Source organism: Epinephelus lanceolatus, chromosome 15 (assembly GCF_041903045.1).
Source record: "Epinephelus lanceolatus isolate andai-2023 chromosome 15, ASM4190304v1, whole genome shotgun sequence".
Classification (NCBI taxonomy): Eukaryota; Metazoa; Chordata; class Actinopteri; order Perciformes; family Serranidae; genus Epinephelus; species Epinephelus lanceolatus.
Window position 1 is genome coordinate 40,809,031 of NC_135748.1, and position 25,600 is coordinate 40,834,630.

The 25,600-nt window shown below is 42.7% G+C and overlaps 1 protein-coding gene across 4 annotated transcripts in view; it reads right to left on the reverse strand.

Moving 5' to 3' along the window:
- The window catches only part of npas3 (neuronal PAS domain protein 3), a 470,885-nt gene that overhangs the window by 59,676 nt on the left and 385,609 nt on the right, over nt 1-25,600 (reverse strand). For all 4 annotated transcript variants that reach the window (XM_033642411.2, XM_078175360.1, XM_078175359.1 and 1 more), the window contains one exon: nt 18,351-18,531. In XM_033642411.2, coding sequence (XP_033498302.1) covers nt 18,351-18,531 — 181 coding nt within the window. The remainder of the gene's footprint in view (nt 1-18,350; nt 18,532-25,600) is intronic.

The following is a 25,600-nucleotide window of genomic DNA, read 5'->3' on the forward strand; positions in this document are numbered from 1 at the left end:
CAGTAACCCGTTTTCTGATCACTGCATCCTATCTGCGCAGGCGTGTGTTACGTCTTTTACGTCTTTCATTTACAACAGATTGAGCAGGAAATGTGATATATTTATTATATTTAGAAGTAAGACAAAAATGAGACCTCTGTGGCTTCTAGCGGGCTTAGCGTTAGTAAATACTCACGTCGCATTACAGCTATGGCTCATCCACTTCATCTTCAGCAATGGGAGGAGAGAGCGACAACAAATATTGAATACGTCACCAACTTTGATATTTGGTATTCACCACGCAGTACAAGGCAACAGTGGATGAAAATACGTAGCTGTGACTGGTGGGATAGGATCGTTCTCATGGAGTTTACAGATTCAGAGTGGAGAGAAAACTTGCTTGTATATCTGGTGCTTCACTCTGGCGCCTGCGCACACGGCGGGCAGCAGGCAGCCGACCGGGATAAGCCGTATACATGCTCCAGTATCCCGGCTTCTATCGGAGTACTCCAGGTGGCAAAACCAGGTTTCTTGAAACCCGGAAAAGGGCATAACCCGGTTTCTGAATTCGGTATATGGTGTTTACATGCACAAACACAAAACCGGGATACTAAAGACCTTGTAAACACACCCAATGTACTCATCATGGTTAGACCCAGTTAATGCCCTCTGTGTCTCTGAAGGAGAAGATGAAGCCTTAATGATGTCATCAGCAGGGCTGGCTCCAGATTTTTTGGGGCCCTAAGTAGATTTGGTTTCAGGGACCTCCTAAAAGTGATGAGTTTCCCTTTCACACAGCAATAAACTAGTGTATGAGTATTGTATATAGCCGAGTCTCCACCAAACCCTTTCAGTCCAGCACCTCTGGAACCAGCAGTAAGCCTTCAGACATGGTACCTAGACCCTCGGTCTGTTCAGACAGTCCTCTTAAATGTGGGCGGGGTTGTTGTCACTCACTGCTCCGTCCAGCACTCGCTGTATTTCCTCCTTTATCAGTCTGCACCTGGTTTATCGTCCACAGAACGTCATCAACTCATGTATTGAGTAACATTACAAGTTAACGTTCCACCTTAAAAGTCACCGGCAGTCGGCCCAGTGAATGAAGTTATTTTTTCTCAGACTCCAGCTGCTGTGAGAGGCAGCAAAACATCCTTTCATTTTATAGTTACAGTTTACTAATAAAACTCTCCACAGTATGAACAGTGGTTACATGAGCCTCAAAACCAGACACAACTCAGCCCTGAGCAGAGTGACCGTCCTCTACTGACCAATCAGACTGCAGTGTTCACAGCTCCACCTTTTAGTACCAGATCTGTGTGCTAGGTACCCCAACAGAGGGGGGACCAAACATGGGGACGCTAAGGAACGCTTCTGTTGGTACCATCCACAACTTTTCACTGTGGGAACGGGGGCTATAATGCACAAATAAACATATAAAGACTAAAGTGGGACCTGTTAGCAGCAACACTAGAAATAGTATTTCTCCATTATGCCCTTATGCTATGAGTGGTCCTTCTCAGGGCCTGTTGCTTGATCTGGTTAAAGTTTGGTGCATATTTTAGTGTTATGTTCTAATTAGGGAGGGCTGAATCTCACCTGACATACTGAAGAAATTATTTACAAAAAAAGCAACACAAAGGAAATAATTACATGAAAATAGGAAAAGATAAACAACAAAAAGAGAGCGAAGTAGCAGTGCCTCTCTCTCACACACACACACACAGATCCATGTGTCCTATAGGACAGATGCAGATAAATCCACAGCTCTTAGTCTCTGACACATCAGAGAGAAAAACAAAAAAACAAATATAAACAAACAGCACAAATATCAGATTTCCCACAGAGAGGACAGTTGCCTAAACGCAGCGTCCGGCGGCTCCTCGTGTGGCATTTACACTGAAAACTCCTCAATCACAGGACAAACACTGAAGACATCACATCACAGCACCTGCTGCTCTGTGGCTGTTTTTACACAAACACAACAGGACGGCCTCTGTGTACGTACGGTCAGAGTGCAGGTGGAGGACGCTCAAACCATGAGACTCTAGAGATGGTCTGTCTGTCAGTTGGTCCAACACTTAAGTCCACATTGACCCATCTGTACGCCCTTTATCTCTGTACTCGCTTTACTTACACATCAATATGACTGCTGATGACACACTGATGACAAAAACAGTAAGATGTGTCACAAGGGCTCCAAATAAAAAGCTGAACTGTCATGTGCATTTCAGCAGAGAGACTACAGTCAGAACTATAGGTTGCTTTGTGCTGGCCCAAAACGTCTTCATCACAAACACATCAGTGACTAATCACATTCAAGGTTTGGTTTGATACGATACAGAGGTGTCGGCATGTTGCCTGTTCCGTCCTGTGAGCTGTCTTGTTGAGAACATCATATTAAACACAGTATAAGCTGTATAGTTTTTTTTTCCAAATGTAATAGGACTACCGAACCAAAATAACTGCTGTTCACAATGGGCATGAAATTGGACAATAATGTGGGAGTCACTGTCAACCATGTATGGATGTTGGGTTACTTATCTACTGACAGATGGAGAGCAAGAGTGTAGAACAACTTCCTCTGCTAAGGACTCTTTGTTGGAGGCGTACCTGGACTTGCTGAACATGGAATGGGTGGCTTGTCTGTTAAAAGACTGACTTTGACTCGGGCCTAGTAAAGTAAGGCCCTTGCTGTGCACTAGGGCATTAACGACTTTGATTTTTTTCAGGTCGACTTATCTGTCAATAAAGTCATTTGATGATGTCATCACATTGACATGGCGGAGGAAAGTGAAGTATCTCCACACATGTGATGTGTGTCTGTCAAGGCCCGAACATACTCGAACGGACTCTGCGGAGGTCCGCATGGAGGGTCCATGTCATTGGTCCGACAGCCCATTGGTCCGCCATCCCATTAGTCCGACTGTCCGCGGTGCTGAACGGCTCCCGGCGGCCGTATTTCTGCCTTGATCGTGCGCCGTGACCGGCTCTGGGTCAGCTGGGAAAGGCTTGAGGCGGAGCAGGCTCACAGCTTATGTGTTTGTCACTTTCTTTTTCATTTTAACCCACACCATGATCTTTTCCTGACCCTAACCAAGTGGTTTTTGTGCCTAAACCTAACCAGACCTTAACCACAGGCCATCATGATGATTTCGGAACGGACTTCGGAACAATGGGTTTAATATGGTCGGAACAATGGGATGTCGGACCAATGGGCAGCTCCCCACACGGACTCAAAGCGGACGTCCGCAAGCTCTGTGCGCGCAAAGCTCAGATTTACGACCGCACCACGCACCAGTGACTGTTCGGCATGTATTTTTCACATCGCGGGGATTTTTCACTGACATTTTTACAGGAAACTACAACGCGGAAATGCGCTCGACTACGAAAGCCCGAATGACTGCGGACATTCCTCGCGGAGTCTGCTCTGCTTATAGTACGCCGTCAAGGATAAAGTATCAGCGTAATCAGAGGCAGCGATTGCATTCCGTACACAAGCACACACAGAGAGAGGGGGAAAAAACACACGACTTGTCGACTCCTCCCGGGGGGTGTCAACTTGTGCCACTGATGTCGACACGTCGACAAATTGACTTCTCTGTTAATGCCCTACTGTGCACTTTTAAAACAGCAACCTCCAGTTTAAAAGGTTTGTATACAATGAATGTATGAGATCTAATGTTACATTATATTCTGAATGTCACTCTTGTACCACCCCACAACACCAGGATGGTAAAAGCACATGTTTAGGCTTTGAAAAAAACATGGTTTGGCTCAACAAGTCCGGGGTTGGTTGGACCCATCCATCACTGTTCCTGCCTGCACCGCAGGGACTTTCCAACTCCTTATATTACATCATCACCGACAGCGATTCAACCTGACATATCATACTGTCATGATAGGTGTCTGACACCAAAATCACTGACGAAGCGGCGGTATTTGACAACTTTGGATTGAGACCTGGCTGGTGCTTCATGTCTAAACAGCAGCACCCAAAACATTTACTTAACCAGACAATGAGAATTCTTGGATGTTTGGATGAAACAGGAGTTCCTGGTTCAGTCAGAAGAAACATCTTTGAATCAATTCAAAGTTCTGAACAGAATCTCTGCAGTTAACTTTCAGACTTGAATCAGTGCATCACTGCTCGTCTCCACCTCCACTCACTCTGTTAGATTTAATTTTCATCTCCATAACTCACTCGTCTCTTTCTTCCTTTGTGTCTCGGAGTCCTTCTGTCTTTATTTCCTCTCCTCTAATATCTCTCTCCCTCTCTCTCTCTCCCCGTCCCTCTGTTCGTGTTTGGCCAGACGACAGTGGCGTCCCCAGATAAAAGACGACCAAACAAGAAAGGGAGGTAGAAAAAAAACAGGAGAAGAAGAATAGAACTGGGCCGAGGAAGAAGAAGAAGAAACAGAGAGGGGCGAGGATAACAGAGCGAGGAGTGTGTTTGGTCTAATTGAATCCAGGCGGCGGCGGAGAGAGAGGGACAGATGGATGGACTGAACAGATTAGCATCCGTAATCAGAGGAAGGCGTGAGGAGGAATAGACGTGGCGGCCGTGTTCATCGAGCTGCTAACCGGTTTTACAAACACGTCTGTGAAGAGCTGCTCCGGCTTCTGATGAACACAAACTACGACTTATTGTCTCTGATCAGATGAAACAGACGCACACACGTCTTTTACATGATAATACTTTTACAGACAGTCTGAAGGTTTGCTGCAGGCTGTGATCAGGACGTGAACATGACAAGATCTGTTGTAGGTCGTGCTGCAAGAAGTCCAACCTCAATCAGAAGTATTATCAGAGAGTATTCAAACAAAGGTCTCGTACTGCTACTTGGACAAACTTCCTCAAAGTATGGTGTTAAAAAGGCATTGTTGTAATGTTAGTCCACAAATATGGTTCTAGTACAAGGTACTATGATCAGAGAAGACAAGATGAAGTGCCTAAAAATTCAAATGCTTTAAGGGAATGTCCTCAAGTTTGGCACAAATGTCCACTTGGACTCAACAATGAGCTGCAAAGAATTTGGTGGTCAAAGGTCACAACTGTCTCATTCTTGTGAACGTGATATTTCAGGAACGCCTTTAGGGAATTTCTTTAAATTTGGCACAAACGTACACTTGGACTCAACAGTGGGCTGCTTGGATCTCAGTGGTCAAAGGTCATGATCAGTGTAACCTCATAAAACATGTTTATGGCCGTAACTCCAGAATTCATACGCTAAGTATGATGAAAAATGTTGGAGACGGCCCTGCTTGATACACACACACACACACTACTTGTAAGTAGATACAGTCACTGGTTGTTTGAGTCTGATAATGTTGACATGAACACAAATATTCAACATTTCCAGCGTTATATAAACTTATATGAACATTTAGTGCAGTCCGGTTAGTTTGAGGACACTTTAAAAAGACTGAACTTTGATTTGAAACATAGAATGAATAAATTAAGTGATGGATGATGATGTGAAAAATCAATAACTTGACTGACAAAATATTCTGGCTGCAATTTCCCAAATCGATTAGATTCTTCCTGATTAATTAGAGTGATCGATATCATCAGCCCACATTTATCTATCAGAGATTTAAACACACATGATAATGATGATTGATAATTTATTGATTGACTTTGATTTTTTTAATAATAATAAAAACTGTTTCTGACACAAGAACTGATTCAGTTCGTTCTACGTGAGGAGTTGCGAGGTTTTCACCTGACAGCGGTGATGAGTGACCAGTCAGATCGCTGCGAGGCAGATTGAGGCGCCGTGTGTGTGTGTGTGTGTGTCTGTGTGTGTGACCTTTGACCTCGTCCTGCTGTGCTGTCTGCAGCCGGCAGCTCAGCCCCGAGGACATTCACACTCTGTTTCTCTCTTTCTTTGTCTTTCCCTCCATCTCGCTGCTGTTGTTCATCCTTCCTTCATTTCTCTCTTCCTGTCCCTCCATTATCTTCACCTGATGCTCCAGACTCCCCCTTTCTCTCTTTCTGCCCATCTACAGCCATTTCTGTCTGTCCTTCTTCCTTTCTTTCCTCTCTTCTTTCTTTCTTTCTTTCTTTTGCCTACTGTCTTCTTCCTTCCTTCCTTCTTTGAAACATCAGTCTCTTTTTCTTTCTCCCCTGCTGTCCATCTTACGTTCTGTCTTTCTTTCTTTCTTTCTTTTTTTTTCGCCTACTGCCTCTTTCCTCCTGTCCTTCCTTCCTTCTTTCCTTCTTCCTTCCTTCCTTCCTTCCTTCCTTCCTTCTTTGAAACGTCAGTCTCTCTTTCTTTCTCTCCTGCAGTCCATCTTACACTCTGGCATTCTTTTCTTCCTTCCATCCATCCATCCTTCCTTCCTTTCTTCCTTCCTTCCTTCATACTTCCTATCTTCCTCCCTTCCCTCCTCTCCATACTTCTTTGAAACATCAGTCTGTCTTTCTCTCCTGCTGTCCATCTTACATTCTGTCTTTCCTTCCTTCCTTCCTTCCTTCCTTCATACCTTCCTTCATACTTCCTGTCTTCCTCCCTTCCTTCCTCTCCATACTTCTTTGAAACATCAGTCTGTCTTTCTTTCTTCCTCAGCTTACGTTCTTTCTTTCTTTCTCTCTCCTCCATCAGTTAAATTGCCATCTGCCTCTTTCCTTCTTTACTTCCTTCCTCCCTTCCCTCCTTCATACATTCTTTCATTTAATCAGTCTTTCCCCTCCTTTCTTTAATTAACCTCTGATAAAAGACGTCCTCACATCTGTTACTTAAATAAAAGTAATAAAACCACAGTGTAGAAATCAACTGTTAGAAGTTAAAGTCCTACATTTAAAGTAAAAATATAAAAGTATTCACACTGATCAGACAAAACATTAAACCCTCTGGCAGGTGAATGAATAACACAGATCATCTTGTTACAGTCCAGTGTTCTGCTGGGAAACCTTTGGTCCTGGCGTTCACGTGGACGCCACCTGACACACTCCTAATGCACCATGTCACACCGTTCAGGATCGGCCTGAGGAACAAGACAAATAGCTCAAGGTGTCGACCTGGCCTCACAGTTCCCCAGATCCCAATCTGATCAAGCATTCACTGGACCTGTTGCTACCCCAGAGGCACATCCAATCCACGGTGGGACCTGAGGGCTGTGGGTTGTGATGTAGGGTAGAGGTATGTGCCACAGATGCTCGATCAGATTGGGGTCTGGGGACTTTGGAGGCCAGATCGACACCTTGAGCTCTTTGTGACGTTCCTCGGGTCATTCCTGAGCAGTGTCTGTGGTGTAGCTCTGCTGTGGGGCCACGGGGGAGGACTCGAGTAAAGTTGAAGTACCTCAAAGTTACACTTAAATAAAGTACTGTAGTAAATGAACTACATTATATTCAAACACTTCCTTCTTCTCTTTTAACATCCAATGACTGCCTCTTAAACTTCCTACTTCCTTTCTTCAGCTCCACCTTCTCTAAACACACACTTCATTTCACTGCACCAACACACACACACACACACACACACACACACACACACACACACACACCTCTTCTTAGTGTTTAACACACTGTCCTTCTTTTTAAACTTAGTTTAATTGAGCACACACACACACACACACACACACACCCTCCCTTCCTGTCCACAAATTAAAAGTTGAGTCTTAGACCTTGAGAAGTTCTCGTGTTATCGCCGCTGTGACAGACAGATAGCAGAAAGGAGCGCTTTATTTGTCGTCCGGAGCCGCCCTGTCCTCTGCCGTCGTTATCTGAACAGCTCCGGCTCCCATTGTAAACAGCCCCGTCCTCGTTAAGGAGCCTAATTAGAAAACTCTAATAATAATAGCCCGTGATTGGCTATTGTGTACTCTAAAGATTCCATTTAGAGCGGCGGCAAGCGGGCGGCGGTTTAATAAAACTTAACCAAACGGATAATTTTGTTTTAGTAATAATCCTCAGCCTCTGAAAAGTTCTTTGTTTGCCTCAAGTGGTTTTATTGCTTTTCTTTAAAACACACTCATGACACTGATTTAATTAATTTGAGCACTTTTACTAAATCCATTGTGACTAATTCTCCCAGTGAGTGTGGAGTTTAGAGGATCTGCTGTGTGGAAATCATTTAGCAGGTCTGACAAAAAAGACGGAGCCGCTCTCTGTTCCAGCGCTCGGAGAGAAAATACTGCGCTCAGCTGCAGCTGTACGCCAGCTCTCCATGTTACTGAGGGATTTACGTCATGTTACTGCTCCTCAACCACAACAACAGCTGACTCTTCTGTGTGTGTGCTTCCTTTACGACACAGAGAATAAAGCTTAGTAAGGAGATAAATGATGACAGAATTTTGCAACAATTAATTAGCCTGGAAATCCAGACCCAAATCTAGAAAGATTTAGGGTCTGGCTATGAGTAATGCAAATGGCCCAACTCGAAGGGGCAGCACCAAGCATGCATTTGAAAATATCACTGCACGCAATTGGATAACACTACGACCAATCAGAACAATACACGGGGTGACGTATCCAGAGCTTAGCTACCAGTGGAGCTAACTGGTAGATTAGACTCTTGCCGTATCCGGTCGGCAAAACAGCAAAAACGTCCTTCTTGCAAAGGAAAGATTCGAGCGCCGTCTTCTGTTCATTCATTCATCATTAGGGACAAAATATTTTTTATTGCACTTTTTACATTCAAATAAACAGAGCACTGCTTTCACCTCCATGCTGCGCTACATTCCTGCCAAGTACAAATCTTTGTATCAAAATTAGACTAGTCGTCAGTCACAGAGCGTCTTCTAGAAGCAAAATAGAACCTAATAAAATTGTGTCAGAACTTTTTACTCCAAATATCAACAGAGCACTGCTCTCACTGTCACCACGTGCTACATTCCTGCTGTTTAAAAACATCCATGCAACAAAATAACACTATTATGGGTGTCTGAGTTGACACTAGACAAAGACAGGGATTCAGTGAGGTAACGTTAGGGTCATTAGTCTTCTTGGCCTTCATGCTTTTGTTGCAAAGCGGATTGTGTCGTTTTTTCAGGTGGTTAAAGAGTTAGTTGTGTTGTTCTGTGGTGCAGACACAAGTCTCATTCCCTTTTGTTCTCTCCTAAATTCGCAATACTTTGGACTTTCGTTTGGCCGTCTGCAGTCGCAACATTCAGGAAAGGTTTTCACAGCCTGCTGCTGCTGCTGCTGCTGTAGGGTGCACGTGTCGCAGACAGCTCCTCCAGAGTGGAGGCTGCTGTTAGTTTAGGAAGTGCTTAATTTGATGTTCAGCAGAGTTTTCTTGGAGCACAGCACACATTTTAAATATCAATATTGCAGCCGATCATGGTCATATGATTGTGAGAAGCCAAAATTGTGATCATGATTAAAATTTGATTAATTGTGGAGCCCTACCGTCCTGCGACCTCGTAAAGGATTGACGGCTACAGTGATGGATGGATTTTTGATGGTTTGAGAAAAAACTGACAGTGACATCCTGCTGCTGGGGTCATGCATGACTTTGGAAGGTGATGAGAAATGGAATACTTTGAAGAGGTGAAGAAGACAAGACAGTGGCGCGCGTGTGTGTGTGTGTGTGTGCATCCCGCCAGATTTGACCTTTGCCTCGTGTCCTGGAGTCCAAGTGACATTTCAAATGCAAATACAAAGCCGCTTCACCACCGAAAACACACACACACACACACACACTTAGAGTTTGTCCTTGGGCAGCAGCCGTTGCCGATGGCCGCTCTAAATGACATTAAACGTAGGTGACTGTAAACTTGGGTAATTATGATAAATGTGAGCGATTATGACGAATTATTCCCCTCCATTGTGCTAATAGCGTAATTAGCAACAATAATCAAAGACTTATGATGTTGAAATAAGGCAATGCCGCGGACAATTAGACCGCAAGGAGCTAATAATGGAGAACTTATGGTGTTTTCCTGGGGGGCAGAATTACTGTTACTTCCAGAAGGACTTTGAAATTTGGGTGTTTTTCTAACTAATTTTTCTCCCTGATGAGAGAAAATTGAAATAAATACTCAATTAACTACGAGCTTTTCTGTTGGATGGCGTGAATGAAATTAAGTGTCGCAGCAGCTGCAGGTGCTGTTGGGTCCTTTAAGTCAAATATCACAACTGAAGTTCAACTTGAGAAAAGTTCAGTCCTGAATTCAACGCTCATATCGAGAGGTTGTATTTTGCAATTTTCAGGACAGGATGCTGTAAATGTGAACGTATAACCTTAACCGTGTTCTGAACATGTGTGTTTAGGCACCAAAAGTCTCGGCTGCATTGAAGCCTGAAGGTAAAACAGATCATGAGAGCAGCACAGAACAAAGCTTGAGTTTAGATGATGAGGGACAAAGGACATGAAGGATCATCATATCCAGCATCAGTCTTCTGTCAGAGGTGTCATCATCGTGTGGTCATGAACATTTGAGGAAGGAGGGTTTTTGAAATCTCGCCCTCGTGGTGTGTTCAAAAGTCACTTTGACATCAGAGATTTTAAACTTCTAAATACAAAAAAAGAACTAAATTGTCTCTGTGATGCATTCAAGGAGCCTCTGACATTCAAGAACTTACAGGAAGAGCATCATGGTGATGAGCTGTATTTTTGGGAAATCACAGCAAGGAGACAAACATGAAATTTAAGAGTTGAATTTGGATGTTGTTCAGCGACTGAGTGACATAATTATCATGTAAACAATAAAAAAAATGTTTTCCAAACTCTACCACAAAGGGTGGATTGTGCTCTCAAAATATTTGCTGTATGACAAGAACAACTCATCCTCACTGTGACCTCGTCACATATCAACGTTTGGTCATGGACTTTCCACGTCCACATATGACGTCCAAGGTACCCTGGGCGTGTTGGTTGTTGATGTTCTGGGACGCCGTGTCAACTTCAGCCTGTTACATGCATTGTCTGTTTTCAAAATACCCCCCTTTGTTTTTTTTTTACAGGAAATGTACAGTTTGCATACAGTCTCTTTCAAAATAAAAGCACTACGTTGGTACAACACTGCAAATTAACGTTTTTTTCCTTCAACAACAAACACACATGGTTACGTTAGTAAAAAAGAACAGAGTTTGGCTTTACAATCCTACGGGAAGCAAACAGCTGCCTCCCGGGTGACAGTTGTTGGACCCATCCACCAACTGTCACCAGCCCCACACAGACTTCCACCACCTCAATTTTTGTAATTTTCCCTCTGTGTTTGCCCATGACACCACCAGGCACTGTTGAACAATAACAGCGTTATCGTTGGTGTCTCACGTTGGATGTCACTGACCAACCACCATTTTTTGACGACTGCGAAGTGAGACCGGATTGTGTAGTAAGGTTTAGTCTCAGAAATGTTGCCTTCATATTAAGCAGGAATTAGACGTGTTTATGTTGGTTACAAAATTTTTTTGAAACAGTCTGCAACTGGTTCACAACATTATCAAACATCTTTGACAAAAACTTCAGTTGCCATAACATCAACAGAGAAACTAAGAAAAAACTCATGTCATTGCCTCAGCACCAGCCTTTAAAACATCTAAAACATGGGCACAGATTTGTTTGGTTATAGCTCATTATCAGCAGTTGCTCTGTAGGTTTGTGAGAAGCAACAGAAAATGTACTTTTTTTGTTAAAACATCTTAATTACAAAGCAGAAAATGTAACATTTGCAGTTCATGGCTAACCCGTGTGTGCGATGGTTTGAGATATACAAGAGTTTGTCTAAAAAAGCATCAACTTTGCAGCCAACAAAATCTTTTTTTCAAAAAACAAAAGTACGTGTAGTCGACAGAGTGTCAGGTCAGGACTTCTCTCAGTCAGAGCATCTATACATCAGTTCAAAAGTAAAACTATTTCTAGTTCCTTCATGATCACAATCACAAGGTCAAAGGTCAAAGTCAACAGCTGGCAGACATCAGACCCCGAACTGATGATACGTAATGAAGACACTGAAGTGAGACAAAATAAGAGTTCTTCCTCCTCTCTCTGAGACTCTGAATTACACTCATGAGTAATAATTTTCCACCACTCACCCTTCAGAAGCGTCGGAGACGCCGAGCCTCTCAGCCTCAGTTTGACTGATATTAGTCAAATTGCGTCATGTGCTTTTAAAGATGACTCTCTTTAAGTGCAAGAGGGTGTTGAAAACAGCTCGGAGCTTCAAAGGAACATCTCTCTCCTCCAAGGTCATCTCATATTTTAACTCCAATTTCAATACTTTATGAGCGTGACTGTAATTAAAACGATGGGGTCAGCTGTCTGATATATTATGACAGAGCAGCCAGCGAGGTAAGGGGCCCGGTTATTAACTTTAAAAAGAAAATACAATTCAGACTCATGAAGTTTATGTGGAGAAGAAGAAACTTTGTGCTTGATTTAAACTGAATGGGATTTTCTGTTCAGTTTATCATACAGGACAATGAGTTGTAGGAAGTTTATGACACTTGGTGGTGTAGTGGTCGTTGATGAGGTGGGTGTACTACTGAGTATACGTATTGTGTGTTTTATAATTTGGTGCACAGGTTTTTCAGTCAAAGATGAAACAACAAGATATGATGGGTTATAGTGGGATTTGCCCTACCTGCTCCACTGACTCCAATAGAACTGACACCAAAGTCTGGCTCCAGTGCAAAATTTGAAAGCTGTCACTGACATCATGTCCTTTATTGCTTTATATTTTCCTTGCCTGAGACATGTAGTTGTAGAATGGAAAGAAGGACAGCTGTAGCAACAGTAACCAGGGGGTGGGGCTTAGCAAAGTGTCAGTTGGAATCAGAACGTTTGCAGTTCTCTAAACCAGCATCCCACACAGCAGAAAAGATTTTTGGGACCAAGGTCTTAAAGTTACTTTCATGGAAGCAAAGAAGGCACTTCACGGTGAGGTAAATATCTCCATGACCATATAAGGTATGTACACTTCACTACACTTTAATGACCTGGGACCACATGATGTGTGTCTGTACCAGAGTCTGGAGTTCACTTCCTGTCTCAGACAGTTTGTTGCTGATTTTAACAGAGAGATGTTAGTTGCCTAGTCTTAGATGTCATCAGGGGATACTGCAGGACTGATTAATCAAAAACTTTTCTCACAGATTGTAATCCCACTAAATGTAATGTAATCCCTGGCTCTGCAGAATCACTGAACATTTTGGTGAATGGGCTGTTTTTTCTTTTCATGCCTGAAACTGACACTCGGCTTTCCGAGCCTGTCAGAAATGATACAATCCAGCCCAGTAAAAGTCTCTATGTCCTCCAGATAAAGTTACCAGGTAGAGAAACACAAACCAACCAGCCATAAAATCAGCCCCACTATAAACCATTAGCATATGGAAGGATGAAGTGGTGCCCGAGGTGTGAAACTTCACAGTGAAACAAAGTCAGCAACGATCGATTGGAGACTCCCCGGTGCACGGAGGAAGAGGCAGGTGATGAACGGAGAGAGTGCTGGTGAGGGAGGACAAAAGAAACAAAGATGCCTGAAGGAGGAAGAGGAGGAGGTAAACAAATGGAAAAGCTCAGCTGCACACGTTAGCAGGCGTGGTGTTCGCCAGGTATCGACTGGAATGAAAACTAATGACGATGGCGTCTGTGGAAATGCATTACTCATCGTCTGGAGGGGAGGATGCTGGGAATTTAATGTTAAAGAAAAACGTATACACTAACTAACAAAGGCCCCTCACAGAGCACGTCTTTTCATAGCAACACAATTTAAACACTTACCTAGTTTTAGTTCACTGGAGTGAACACTGAGGGAACTGAACCCTAAATCTTTCACATAAAAATCCAGTGAAGCAAAATTAACATATATTCTACTATTTATATTTTTATTTCTTTGCTCTAATGGCATTTTTGTACTTTCTATTCAGGAAATACCTGCATAATTCTAGCTACTGTAATTACTAAATTTGCACTACAGGTAAGGTAAGGTAAGGTAAGGTATGATGTAATGATGTGGAAGGAAGAAGCCTTAGCTTTCTGCTGCAAAAAGAATAAATGTATGTTTTTTTTTAGACTGCTATATATACAGGATTTTGCAAACAATTCCTATTTCAGGGAAATACCGGCAAAATGATGGTAAAATACCATATTTGCATGGCACATAGAGTGTGATAACGTGAGGTCAAGACATGCTGACAGGGAAGAAAGAAGCCTAGGCTCTAAGGTTCTTATTTTAGTTCCTGAATTATGGTCAGAAAAATGTTTTTGCAGAACATTATAATGTCACAGTGAATTTAAGCTTTGTGTGAAATGATGCCATAATTAGTATAAACTCTTGAGTTACAGCCAAAAACATGTTGTGTGAGTTCACAGTGACCTTGACTTTTGGCCATCAAATTCTAATCAATTCTAATTCAACCCTGAGACGTTTGTGCCAAATTTGAAAGAAAAAAAACATCCTTCAAGGCCTTCTTGAGTTATCACGTTCACGAGAATAAGAACGACAAGGTTAAAGTGACCTTGACCTTTGACCACTTAAATCTAGTCAGATCATTGTGAAGTCCAAGTGGACATTTGTGCCAAAGGCATTCTTAAGATATCGTGGTGCGAAGAATGGGACAGACAGACAATCCGAAAACATAATGCCTCCAGCCATTGTTATCACTGGCTCGGAGGTAAAAGCTTGTTGGGATTATATCACATATCTTTCTTATTCTATATTTTATTCGTGTGTGCATTTGTGTAACATTCTGTCATAATCAGCATATGAATTCTTGGGCTAAGGCCAAAATCATTTCTTGTAAGGTCACAGTGACCTTTACCTTTGACCTTCCTCAAGGGAAACTTCCTCAAGGCCTTCTTTTGAGATGTCATGTTCACGAGAGTGAGATGGTTGCAAGGTCCCATTGACCTTCACCTTTAACCACCAAAATCCAGTCAGTTTATTGTTTGGTCAGGGTGGACGTTTGTGCCAAATTTGGAAAAAAACAAAAAAAACAAAAAATCTGGCAGGTTGCTCTTGAGATGTCACGTTCAAAAGAATGAGATACATAAGGTCACAGTGACCTTACCCTTTAACATATGACCACCAACATCTAATTATTTCATCCTTGAGTCCAAAAGGATGTTTGTGCCAAATTAAAAAAAAATCCCTCAAGGGGTTCTTGAGATATTGCTTTCACAACAATGGGATAGACAACCCAAGAACATTATGAAATGTATGTCCCTCCCACTCTCTAACCCCGATCCCCTCCTCCGTCACTTGCTCCCCCAGTATCCCAGCATTCCCTGCTGCAAGTTTGAATATAATTAGTGCGCCACATTGTAAAGCCGTCACTGCTGTAAACTGGGAAAGGACACATCCCTCATTTCGATTCACTGCATTGCCTTCTTCTATCCCTCCATCCTTTTATCCCTCCGTCCTCTCCTGCACCACATGTTCAAGACTTTTCACCTTCCAAATGCTTTTCATTCTGCTTCTCTCTCTCTCTCTCTCTCTCATGCTGATGATAATTTAAGTATTAGGGGAAAATCCATTTATAAATTAAACAAAATGACTTGATATCCATCGAGTCCCTTAGTTCATCAGCCTGTTCAAACAAGGAGGGGAAGATTGGCTTCGCGGCGGCCGGGGTCTTCGGAGACGGCGCGGTAATTAGATCTGCCGCGGATTTATTCTTGGCTGATTGGTGCTGGTGATGGGTGAGGGGCGGCTTTAAATTAATTGGAGTTCCACATTTGAGGTTTTTGTTCTTTTTTTTTTTTTCTCTTTTGACTTTCTGCAAACCTCTACCCGAGCCTCCCCATGCACCAAACTGGAGACGGAGAGAGACAGAGACACGGGATGAGAGGACGTACATGTGGTCGTCAGTGTCAATATGTCTGGAGAGAAAGATGAGGAGAAGATCTAAAACATGGACGGGTGTTTCCCAATGCTAATTTGCCCCGAAGATAGAAAGATATGAAGACACTGAAGAGGAAGAAAGGGGGATGTGTGAATGTCTCAGTGATTCCCAAAGTTAATTTGACCAGAGAGAGAGAAAGAGCCAAAGAAAGGAGGAGGGGACGAGGACAAAGGTGTTTGTTCTACCATGTTAATTTGTCTAGAGAGAGAGATGGAAAGAAAGAGAAAGAGAGGCAGGGGATGTAGGGACGTGTTTGAATGTGCATGAGTGCTTAGCAATGTTAATTTGTCCAAAGAAAAAGAGAGACGGGAGGGAGAGGTTTGAGACGGACATGTATGGATGTGAAGGAGTGATCCCCAATGATAATGTGACCAGAGAGACAGGAAGAGGGAGGATTAGGATTCATGTATGTGTTCTTTAATGTTAATTTGTCTGGAGGAAGAGAGGTGGAATAAAAGGAGGAGGAGGAGGAGGGCTGGTATGAATCTGTATGAGCGTCTCCCAGGAGGAGGTGGGGCTTATATCAGGTGTCCAGGGTAATCGGCCCGTTCTTTTCTCCCACAGACAATGTGAGGTGACTTTGTGTCTGAGTGGGAACACTCGTGGACGGACATGAAACTCTTTGGGTTGAATCGTTCATGCACTGAGATGCTGGAGGGTGCTTTGTTTTTGTTTGCTCTCATACTGGGTTCAGACTACACAACATTATTGTCTGTTACGATGGTCACTGTGTCACAAGAGACATCACAAACTACACGTTGGTCCCAGAACAATCAAAGCTTGCCGTCTTTCACAAAGAGCGTGACGTCATCGGGGGAAAGATGCTCGGAACCGACTTCCAGGAACAAGAATGTAAACGGACAACAACGACTTAAACATGGCTTAAAAGAGACAATTTCAAACACAAGTACACAAATCTGCTCCATTATACCTCGCAGGATTCACAGACAAACACTTGTCCTATTTGGACACATTTTCCTCACAAATACAACAAGCTAATGTTTTTAGCACAAGCCTATGGCATTTTACATTGTATAAATTAGCCTTGTGGCTAGCGGAGTTTTCCTCTACTCATATGAAATCAGGAAAAACAGACACATTTAACAAGGTAACGTTACAAACCAACGCATTCTCACACCGACCTCGTCACATGTCCACGTTTGGTCATGGACTTTCCACGTCCACATATGACGTCCAAGGTATCCTGGGTGTGTTGGTTGTTGACGTTCTGGGACGCCGTGTCAACTTCAGCCTGTTACATGCATTGTCTGTTTTCAAAATACACCTCTGTTTTCACAGGAAATGTACAGTTTGCATACAGTCTCTTTCAAAATTTTCCTTCAACAACACACACACGGTTGGGTTTTGGAAAAAAGAGTTGGCTTTGCAAACTTACGGGAAGCAGAGGCGAACACCAGCCTCCTGGGTGAAAGTCGGTATATGGACCTGCACTTGTATAGAACCTTTCTAATCTTTCGACTACTCAAAGCGCTTTTTACACTACAAGTCAGATTCATCCATTCACACACACATTCACACACTGGTGGCCGAGGCTACCATACAAGGTGCCACCTGCTACTCAGTTTTTCACACACCCACACACTGATGGATCAGCCATCGGGAGCAATCTGGGGTTCAGTATCTTGCTCAACGATACTCAAAATACAGATTGGAGGAGCCAAGGATCAAACTGCCAATCTTCCGATTAGCGAACCTGCTCTACCTTCTGAGCCACTGAGCCGGTGGTTGTAGGACCCATCCACAACTCCCGCCCACCCTAGTCAGACTTCCGCTGCCTTAACTTTCCTTGTTGTCCCGCAGTATTCCCCCTGATGCTGATAAACAATAAAGGCAACCAGCCGCATGGCGTGCCGACGTGAAAGGACAGCTTTTTTTGTCTGTGTCTGACCCTGGAAGTCACTGACCAAGCACTGAATTTCAATGACTTCAAAGTGAGACCAGGTTGCACCAACAGCATCATAACTCTGCCACGCTGCAGTTGTGTGTGGAAGAGCGCTCATGGATTTAAAGGGCCATATCATAGAAGGCAAAGAAGATGTCAAAATTGGTCATCCACTCTGACACTCTACACAGCATTCATGTCAAGATGTCAAAAAGAAAACATGTTTGCTTTGGTTCAGAGGACACTTGAACGTTTTCACATTTTCAGAAATGGCTAAAAGAGTTGTTTCATGTTTACTGTTGCTCTGCTTCTGTTTGGGAGTTGAACTGCTTATTCAGTCCAAATAACCAGCTAGAACTACCTAACTCTCTTCATCTTCATCTCCCTCCTGCTCTGGCTTAAGTCCCTCCCTCACTTTCATGACCTTTAATTTCATCCCCTTCTTCTACAGCTCAGACCATTTTCTTCCTCGTCTCCTCCGTCTACACCCTACTCTTCCATTCCTCTGTGTTCTGTCCTTTAACTCATTTGAGCATCTTAAAGTCTTAAAAGAACGATGGAAAAGTGTTCTCTGCCTGTCACCATCCAGGGATATTTTTTAAGCCCCGTGTTTTATCATGACGCCCTCTGAGGGAAAAGACATATTCCCTCCCTCCTTCCCTCGTTTCCTACCTGGTTCGGGTGTCTCAGAGTGCGACGATGAAGAAGCTGAGGATGCCCCATCTTCGTTGACGGCTCCCTGGGACAGCGACATCCCTCGGCCCGGAGGGAGCTTCATGCCGAGCTGCTCTGCCATCTCCACGTGATCGCCGGGGTGGATGTAGTCGAAGACGCTGCTGCCGGTCAGCTCCACCTGCACAGATACACAAAGTTTAAATTAGGAACATTATTTTTTATCATTCCTCTCTGACAACAGGTGTTTATTCAAGGTGGCAATCTGTATCACTTGCAAGGGCCCGCTTTCTATGGGCCCCTCCACCCCAGGGGCCCCAGTGCAACCACACTGCCTGCACCGTCTATATTTACACCCCTGAACACCACGGTTTCATGTTTTGGAAAGTTCCCAGAGCTCTCGGGTGCTGCTGCTTTACTTTTTACTATTTTTTGTTTTCTTCTCATTTCCTTCTTATCTTGAACCTCTTCTTCCTCATCTTCTCTCTCTTCTTCATCTTGTCTTCCTCTTCTCACCTCTTCCTCCTCCTCTCCCAACACTTCTGCTTTTCTTCCTCACATAATCTGTCCTCTATTGCTCCTGTTACACCTATAACAGATTTGCTGGGAAGTCCTCCTCTGCTGTCTCTACCTCTTCTCCTTTCTCCCCTTTTCTCCTCTCCTCTTGACTGCTGTTTCTAACTCCTTCCTCCTCTTCATCGTCTCAATCTTCTACCTAATCAAATTCCTTCTTTTACTCTGCCCTCCTCACTTTACTCTTCTTCTTCTTTGCCTCACACCTCCTCTTTAATGCTATCTTCTCCTCCTGCTCCTCTAATCCACATTTCCTTTGCCCTCCTTCCTCATGTCTCTCTCCTCCTCTCTATGCAGCTTGTTCTCATCCTTTCTTTCCAGCTCTTCCTCCTCCTCCTCCTCCTCCTCTAATCCGTCCCTCAGCGAATCAGTGGCGGCTTTTCATTCTCATGGAAATGGAATGAATAAGCTTCTTCTTATTAAATAAATACAGAGTCCCTTCACCTTAAAGACTCTCATTAGCAGCGATAGAAGCGGATTTGTCTTCGTTAATTGGGGATGAGACGAGGGAGCGCCGCCAAAACCGCAGCGTTACGCTACACAAATGCACACACACACACACTACACACCGTGCACAAACAGATGCATGTCAAGGTTATAAACACACACAAACACTTTTACTTTTTGTGTAATTGACATACACACTCACAATTAGGTGCACAATTTTCAACGGGATCATGTGACGGATGTGCTCGCCGTTTAGCGTGTGTGCGTCTTTTCATTTGCAGTGTATCAAAAACATTGTGCAGTTATTTCCACATGCTAATCTGGTTATGTACTGTACCAGTGTGTGCATGTGCGTGTGTGTGTGTGTGTGTGTGTGTGTGTGTGTGTGTGTGTGTGCAGGTTTCTGGGGGTCCACTGGGACAAAGGGGATTACATGGGTGTAATCCCTTTAATAAGAAATCCCTTTAAGGCAATTTAGTCCCCTCATAAAGTCTCATCTGGAGCAGAAAGTGATGATTAAGAAATGAGACTGATCACTGAATCACACACACGCACACACACACAGGCGCGCAGACCCTGGTGCACCATGGGAGTTAGTGTTCATGTTTACACGTTACAGTGCTAATTGGATCTACATTGTTCTTCCTCGCAATAACACGCCGACTTTTAATCAATTAAAACTTGGCACAACTATTTTACATAAAGTCACTGGTGGAGCTAATTACACAGAGGGAGAAGCGCAGAGATGGAATTAGACATTCAGACAGTTACTGCAACAACACTTTAAAAGAACTATCACACAATAGACTGAGAAAAAGCACATTACTGTGGACTAATATGTACCAGCCTCAAGTATGCAGTCCAATCACGATGCAACCGTCAGTGAGACTAACACATGTTCTGCTTGTTAGCAACATGCTAAGAGAGGTTTCAGTGATGCACATCGGCGGCATCACGGAAAGTTGCATCAATAGATGCGCGTCAAACACTGCTGACGTGTTGTCCTTCAGTGTGAGCACTGAATAAAGTACAAGGCTACGTTCCAGACAAATTTCCTACAGGAGTTCCTGCTTGTAAATTTGCAGCAAATCCGTCCATATCAACTTAATGAGGATGCACTTGTTTGACGCCACACAACAAATGACAGTAACCATGGAAACACGCATTTCAATCAATGGGAGAGGCAGGTGTATTTTACCGATTCTTGCCCTACTAAAATATCATTAAAATTAAAACAACACACTTATTCTGTTTTAGGGGTGAAACATTGTTCTTAAAGGATTTAATTATATGGGAAAAAAAGAGCTTTTCATAATAATTTGATCTACACTGCAAATTATTTCCAGGAAGTTACAATGTGTAACTGTAATATTTCAATATAAATGGCATTATTATCACCTCACAGGCTTTTACTGTGATAGTAACCAACCAAATTCAGAATTTTATTGTGAAATTCATGCAGGTAAATGTGATGATTTTACAGAAGCAGCTTAACTGCAAGGTTACAGTTAAATACAGTTAACATACAGTTAAGATATAATTACTGTGACATCACAGTATACAGCTGGAATTTCACAATAATTTACTGTAAAAACGATACAGTAAGTTACCGTGAAAGTGCAACCAGTAGTATAGCCTGGTTCCAGACCACAGACCCCGCCCACTCAACTGAGTAGGCTTGCATCTCTGGTCTGGCATACTGCAATGAATTTGCGATTTATCTCATCCAAACGATGGAAGGACCAATGAACGCCAGGGGTGGGGGCGGGTCTAGCAATTAGCCAATCAGTGTCACGCTGATGTCAAGCTGTGCGCCGGTGGGTAACTGGTGAGGATAGCAACAATGGCGACCGCTACAGATCCTACAGACCACATTAACGATGCTATCGAGGTATTTCGCCACTACTCGCGTTAATGGAGGACCAAATTAAGGAAGCTGCTAAACTGGATTTAACGGCGATGCAGCTGGGCGTGCACGACGACGGAGACATTTTAAACGGGCAATGCTCGCTTGTTTCTGGCACCCCCGAGGCATGGATACTAATGACATCAGATTCTGGGTGAGTTGTTGATCTCTACTGATTGGTTAGGGAAAAATCAAATTCCCTCCCCCTTGTAAATCGCCTTCAATGGAGGCGATGTCAGACTGAAGGTTCTGGGAGCTTCAGTCTGACACTCAGGCTACCAGTAGTTAGTAATTTGCCATAAATGTACAGTCAAATATTTTACTGTGTGCTTTCTATTGTTTTACTCGTAAACTTGCCCTGTTTCCACAGACAAAAATTCACAGCCTAAAACAGTTAAAAAAAATTGTTACAAGCCTTCAAATGTAAAACTAACAGTATGTAGTGATGACATTGGTTGAAAAATCGGTGTACCACTATAATCATCTTTGTTTTGAATTTATTTTTAATGAAAATGTTGGCCCTAAAGATGTGTCCCAGGTTTTTTTTAATCAACTTTGTCAAATTAAATCAGGCACAAAAGGGGTCAGCAATGTCTTAAGGAATCCTTTCTCACATCCAGGTTTCCAAAAAGGCGAGAATGCTGCTCAAGTGATAAATTCAATAAATAATACTGCTATGTCAACATGTAAAATCTGTAGCCCTTCTCAATCCAAACTTAATAAGAATTATGATTTAAAAATTAGTATTTTGATTAGCATTATGAGAATTCTTACCAACTTTGAAGAATAAAATGGCTTCTCACAGCGACTGCTGTGAAATAAATATATATACATATATATATAAAACTTTATTACTGGTTTGGCCCATTACAAGGTTTTTTAATCTTTTAAATATATTTTACAGCCTAATTAGAGAGTAAAATTCTCAGAAATTTCACTGATTTGTAGACTACAGTATTGTATTAGACCAGTGCATTGCATCTTTTGATACTTTTCTGAGTATAAATGAGCTGTAAAACAAAATGTATAGCGGTGTCTGTTACTTCATACGCTGTTCTCCCACCTGTGTTTGTTCATATATGCAAGGAAGCTGCATTGCTGAGAGTGCAACTGTGTGTACGTCTGCCAAAGAAACATCAGTTTGTCACGATTAGCCATATTTTTTGGTTAACATTTGGCACTGCACACCTGGAACACTTGCAGGTCCAAAGTTGGAAATTTCCTGGGAAACTCTGACTTTTCACTTTGACTTGAACGAACAGGGAACTGAACGGAAAGTGAAACTTTGTCTATGCTCTCTCTCGAAAGCCAGACCCCATTGAAAAAAAGAGTAATTTTGCCTCGGTCAACACAGGAGCTGCTGGTCAACCAGTTAGCATGTTTGTGTTATTGTGTGACTTTGGCATTTTAAAGGGTTCGTTTGGATTCACTTAAGTCACACAATAACAAAAACTAACTAACTGATGGAGACAGCGGTAGTCCTGGGGCTTCTGTTTTCAGTGAGGTAAAAATACAGCTTATTTGAATGGAGTCTGGCTTTGAGGAGAGCATAAAGTATCACTTTTATTTTTAATCTCTCCGTCAAAGGGCTGTCTGTTTGTGAAGTATGTTTAAGGATAAGTGAGACTTGGATTACACTGCAGGAGTTGTGTGAGAGTTTGTAAACACATGTTTTGATATAGTTTTGCTGTTGTTAATTGTGGACCCCTATGACTTAAATTCATCAAGAGTTTTCTCAGTGTTTGGAGTCTTTGTTCTTTGTGGAGGCTCGGGGGGAAACCAAATTTTTCTTCACAAGGCAGGGTGAGTAATTGATATCAAAATAATCATTTGTGGATGAAGTATTCCTTTAAAACAGTTAAACTGCCAGCTAAAGAATAAAAATCAGTTTAAATGTCTTTTGATGCGATGGGTGAAAGGAGTTGAAGTGTCAGTGCTGAAAACACTTTAATGTGAAAGGACACAAACTAATGTTCATCCTGCTTCAATGCCTTCGTGGCAAACTGCAATATGTTTACTTGGCAAATAAAGTGACGCTGATTGAACACACACACTTTGTGCCAGAGTCTGTTTTTCACCAAAACACGTGTTGAAGATGTATGGCGATCTGAGATTTTTAATCAGCCGCAAACCTTGGCAACCACATCCGCCATACATCATGTTATCCTTCCAGTCTTTTACACAACAGAGGTTGGCCAAGTGATTTAATACCATTATCATGTTTGTGTCTTTTGTCTTTATGGGACGGCAGACAGCGGAGTGAGACGAAATATAGGATACTGACAGAGGAGACAACAGCCTTCAAACCCATGTTAAATACTGGAAAATATTCTCAAGGACAAATATGTTTTGAACATGCTGCGGATATGGGTCATATATTTTAAAATTGTGACACTGTTTACAGCCGTAAACATTCAACTCTGTAAGTAAGTCTGGAGAAAAACAGGAAAACTATCAAGCAAACTGACTGTTTAACATTCAGGTTAAATTAGAGACAAATTGTATATATGTTAAAAAAAAAAACACAAGTCAACATTAGTCAGAAAGTAGTTGAATCTGAGTTTTGGAGACTTCAGATTTACGACAGAAACTCTGGACAGCAAACGAGACATGCAGAGTTGAAAGATGTGGGTATTTATTAGGTCGAATTAAAACATGAGCTGTTGAGTTGCGTTATTGGAAATGCAGGATACACCGTTTTAGAGCTTGGGCAGCAATTTCTGGCGCCAGATACTGACAAATAAAGCATGATACATGGCCAGTCGCATTTATTGTTTAATGGCACCTAGTGAGTGTCAGGGAGAAACGCAACAAAAGTTAAGGGGGCGAAAAGTCCAATTAGGGTGAGAGGGTGGTGAATGGATCCAACAACCATCGACTTTCAGCTGGGAGACCAGTGTTCCCTCTCGCTTGAATGTAAAGCCAAACCCTGTTCTTTTGTCTTAAACCCAAGCGCGTGCGTTTGTTGTTGAATTAAAAAAAGAAGTAAATTTGCTTAGGTATGCTTAGGTATGCAGACTTAGGAGCAGAAGCTGAGCAGCGAGGATGGAAAAGTAGGATTTGTCCAGTGGAAGTGGGGTGTTGGGGATTCATAGCAAGATCAGCTGTCTCGCTCCTGGGGGAACTCGGAGTGCGAGGACAGAGTTTGAGGAAGACAGTGAGGGAAATGTCAGATGAAGCAGCCAGAGCTAGTCAGTGGATTTGGATGAGGAAGAATAATGTCAGTTGGGGGCCAGCAGGGGGAACTACTAAGCAGGGTACATAACTCCTTGAGATCAGGTGGAGAGATCCACTTCCTCTCAGGAAGAAATCCAGGAAGAGGAAGGTTATTTAAGTGTGGGAGTGGCCTATTTGAATCCCTTTTGTTTGAGACCATGCTGCAAGGTGAGTGTGTTTGCTGATCCTGTGAGTTTATCTATCTCCTTTAGCTTTAGCTTATATTGTAGTTATGCTATGTAGCGTGTGAAATAGGGTATGGTGAATGTGCTAGGAAAGGTAGTATCAGCACTGTCTCTACCTGGAGCTCGCATGAACGGAGCCTGGGATTGTTGAAGGTGGCAGTGCTGTTTGGGCTGAGAATGCCATGTCTAAGTAAGGTAAAGGAGGTTATTGGGTTGGTGTGGAGAGCAGTGAGACCTGGCATTAGGGACGTGTCTCTGGGACGCCAGAGATCACTGTCTAGCCTCCTGGAGGTGTCGTGGGACCAACTAGATGAAACACTGGTGAAAGAGGGTTCCCACCCGATGACCCCAAAGACATGTTAGTTATCACTGCTCACTGGTCTGTATAGTTAAGCCTTGCCATAATAGCTTATCATAGGGCTTAGGGTACCTTGGACGTCATATGTGGACGTGGAAAGTCCATGACCAAACGTGGACATGTGACGAGGTCGCAGTGAGGATGTGTTGCTAGAGATAAAAGTCAGGATGTTTCGGTCTGTCACATTCATTTCAATGATGCATTTTTAAAATCTTTCTCTTTTAAGTCCCTTGGTTTTAAAAAAGTTCAAAACAAAATCGCTGAAGAACATCGTTTCAACTATTTTCTAATTTAATCTTGAACAATGGACAATTGCACGATTTGTTTTTTGTCATAATTAGCACAGGAATTCTTAGGTTATGGCCAAAAACATATTGGTGAGGTGACAATTACCTTGACATTTAACTACCGAAATGTAATTGGTTTATCGTTGTGTCCAAGTGGACGTTTGTGCTAAATTTTATGAAATTCCCTCAACGCATTCTTGAAATATTGTGTTTATGAGAATAGCACGGACAACCCAAAAACATAGTGCCTCCAACAATGGCTGATGCCGGCCGAGAGG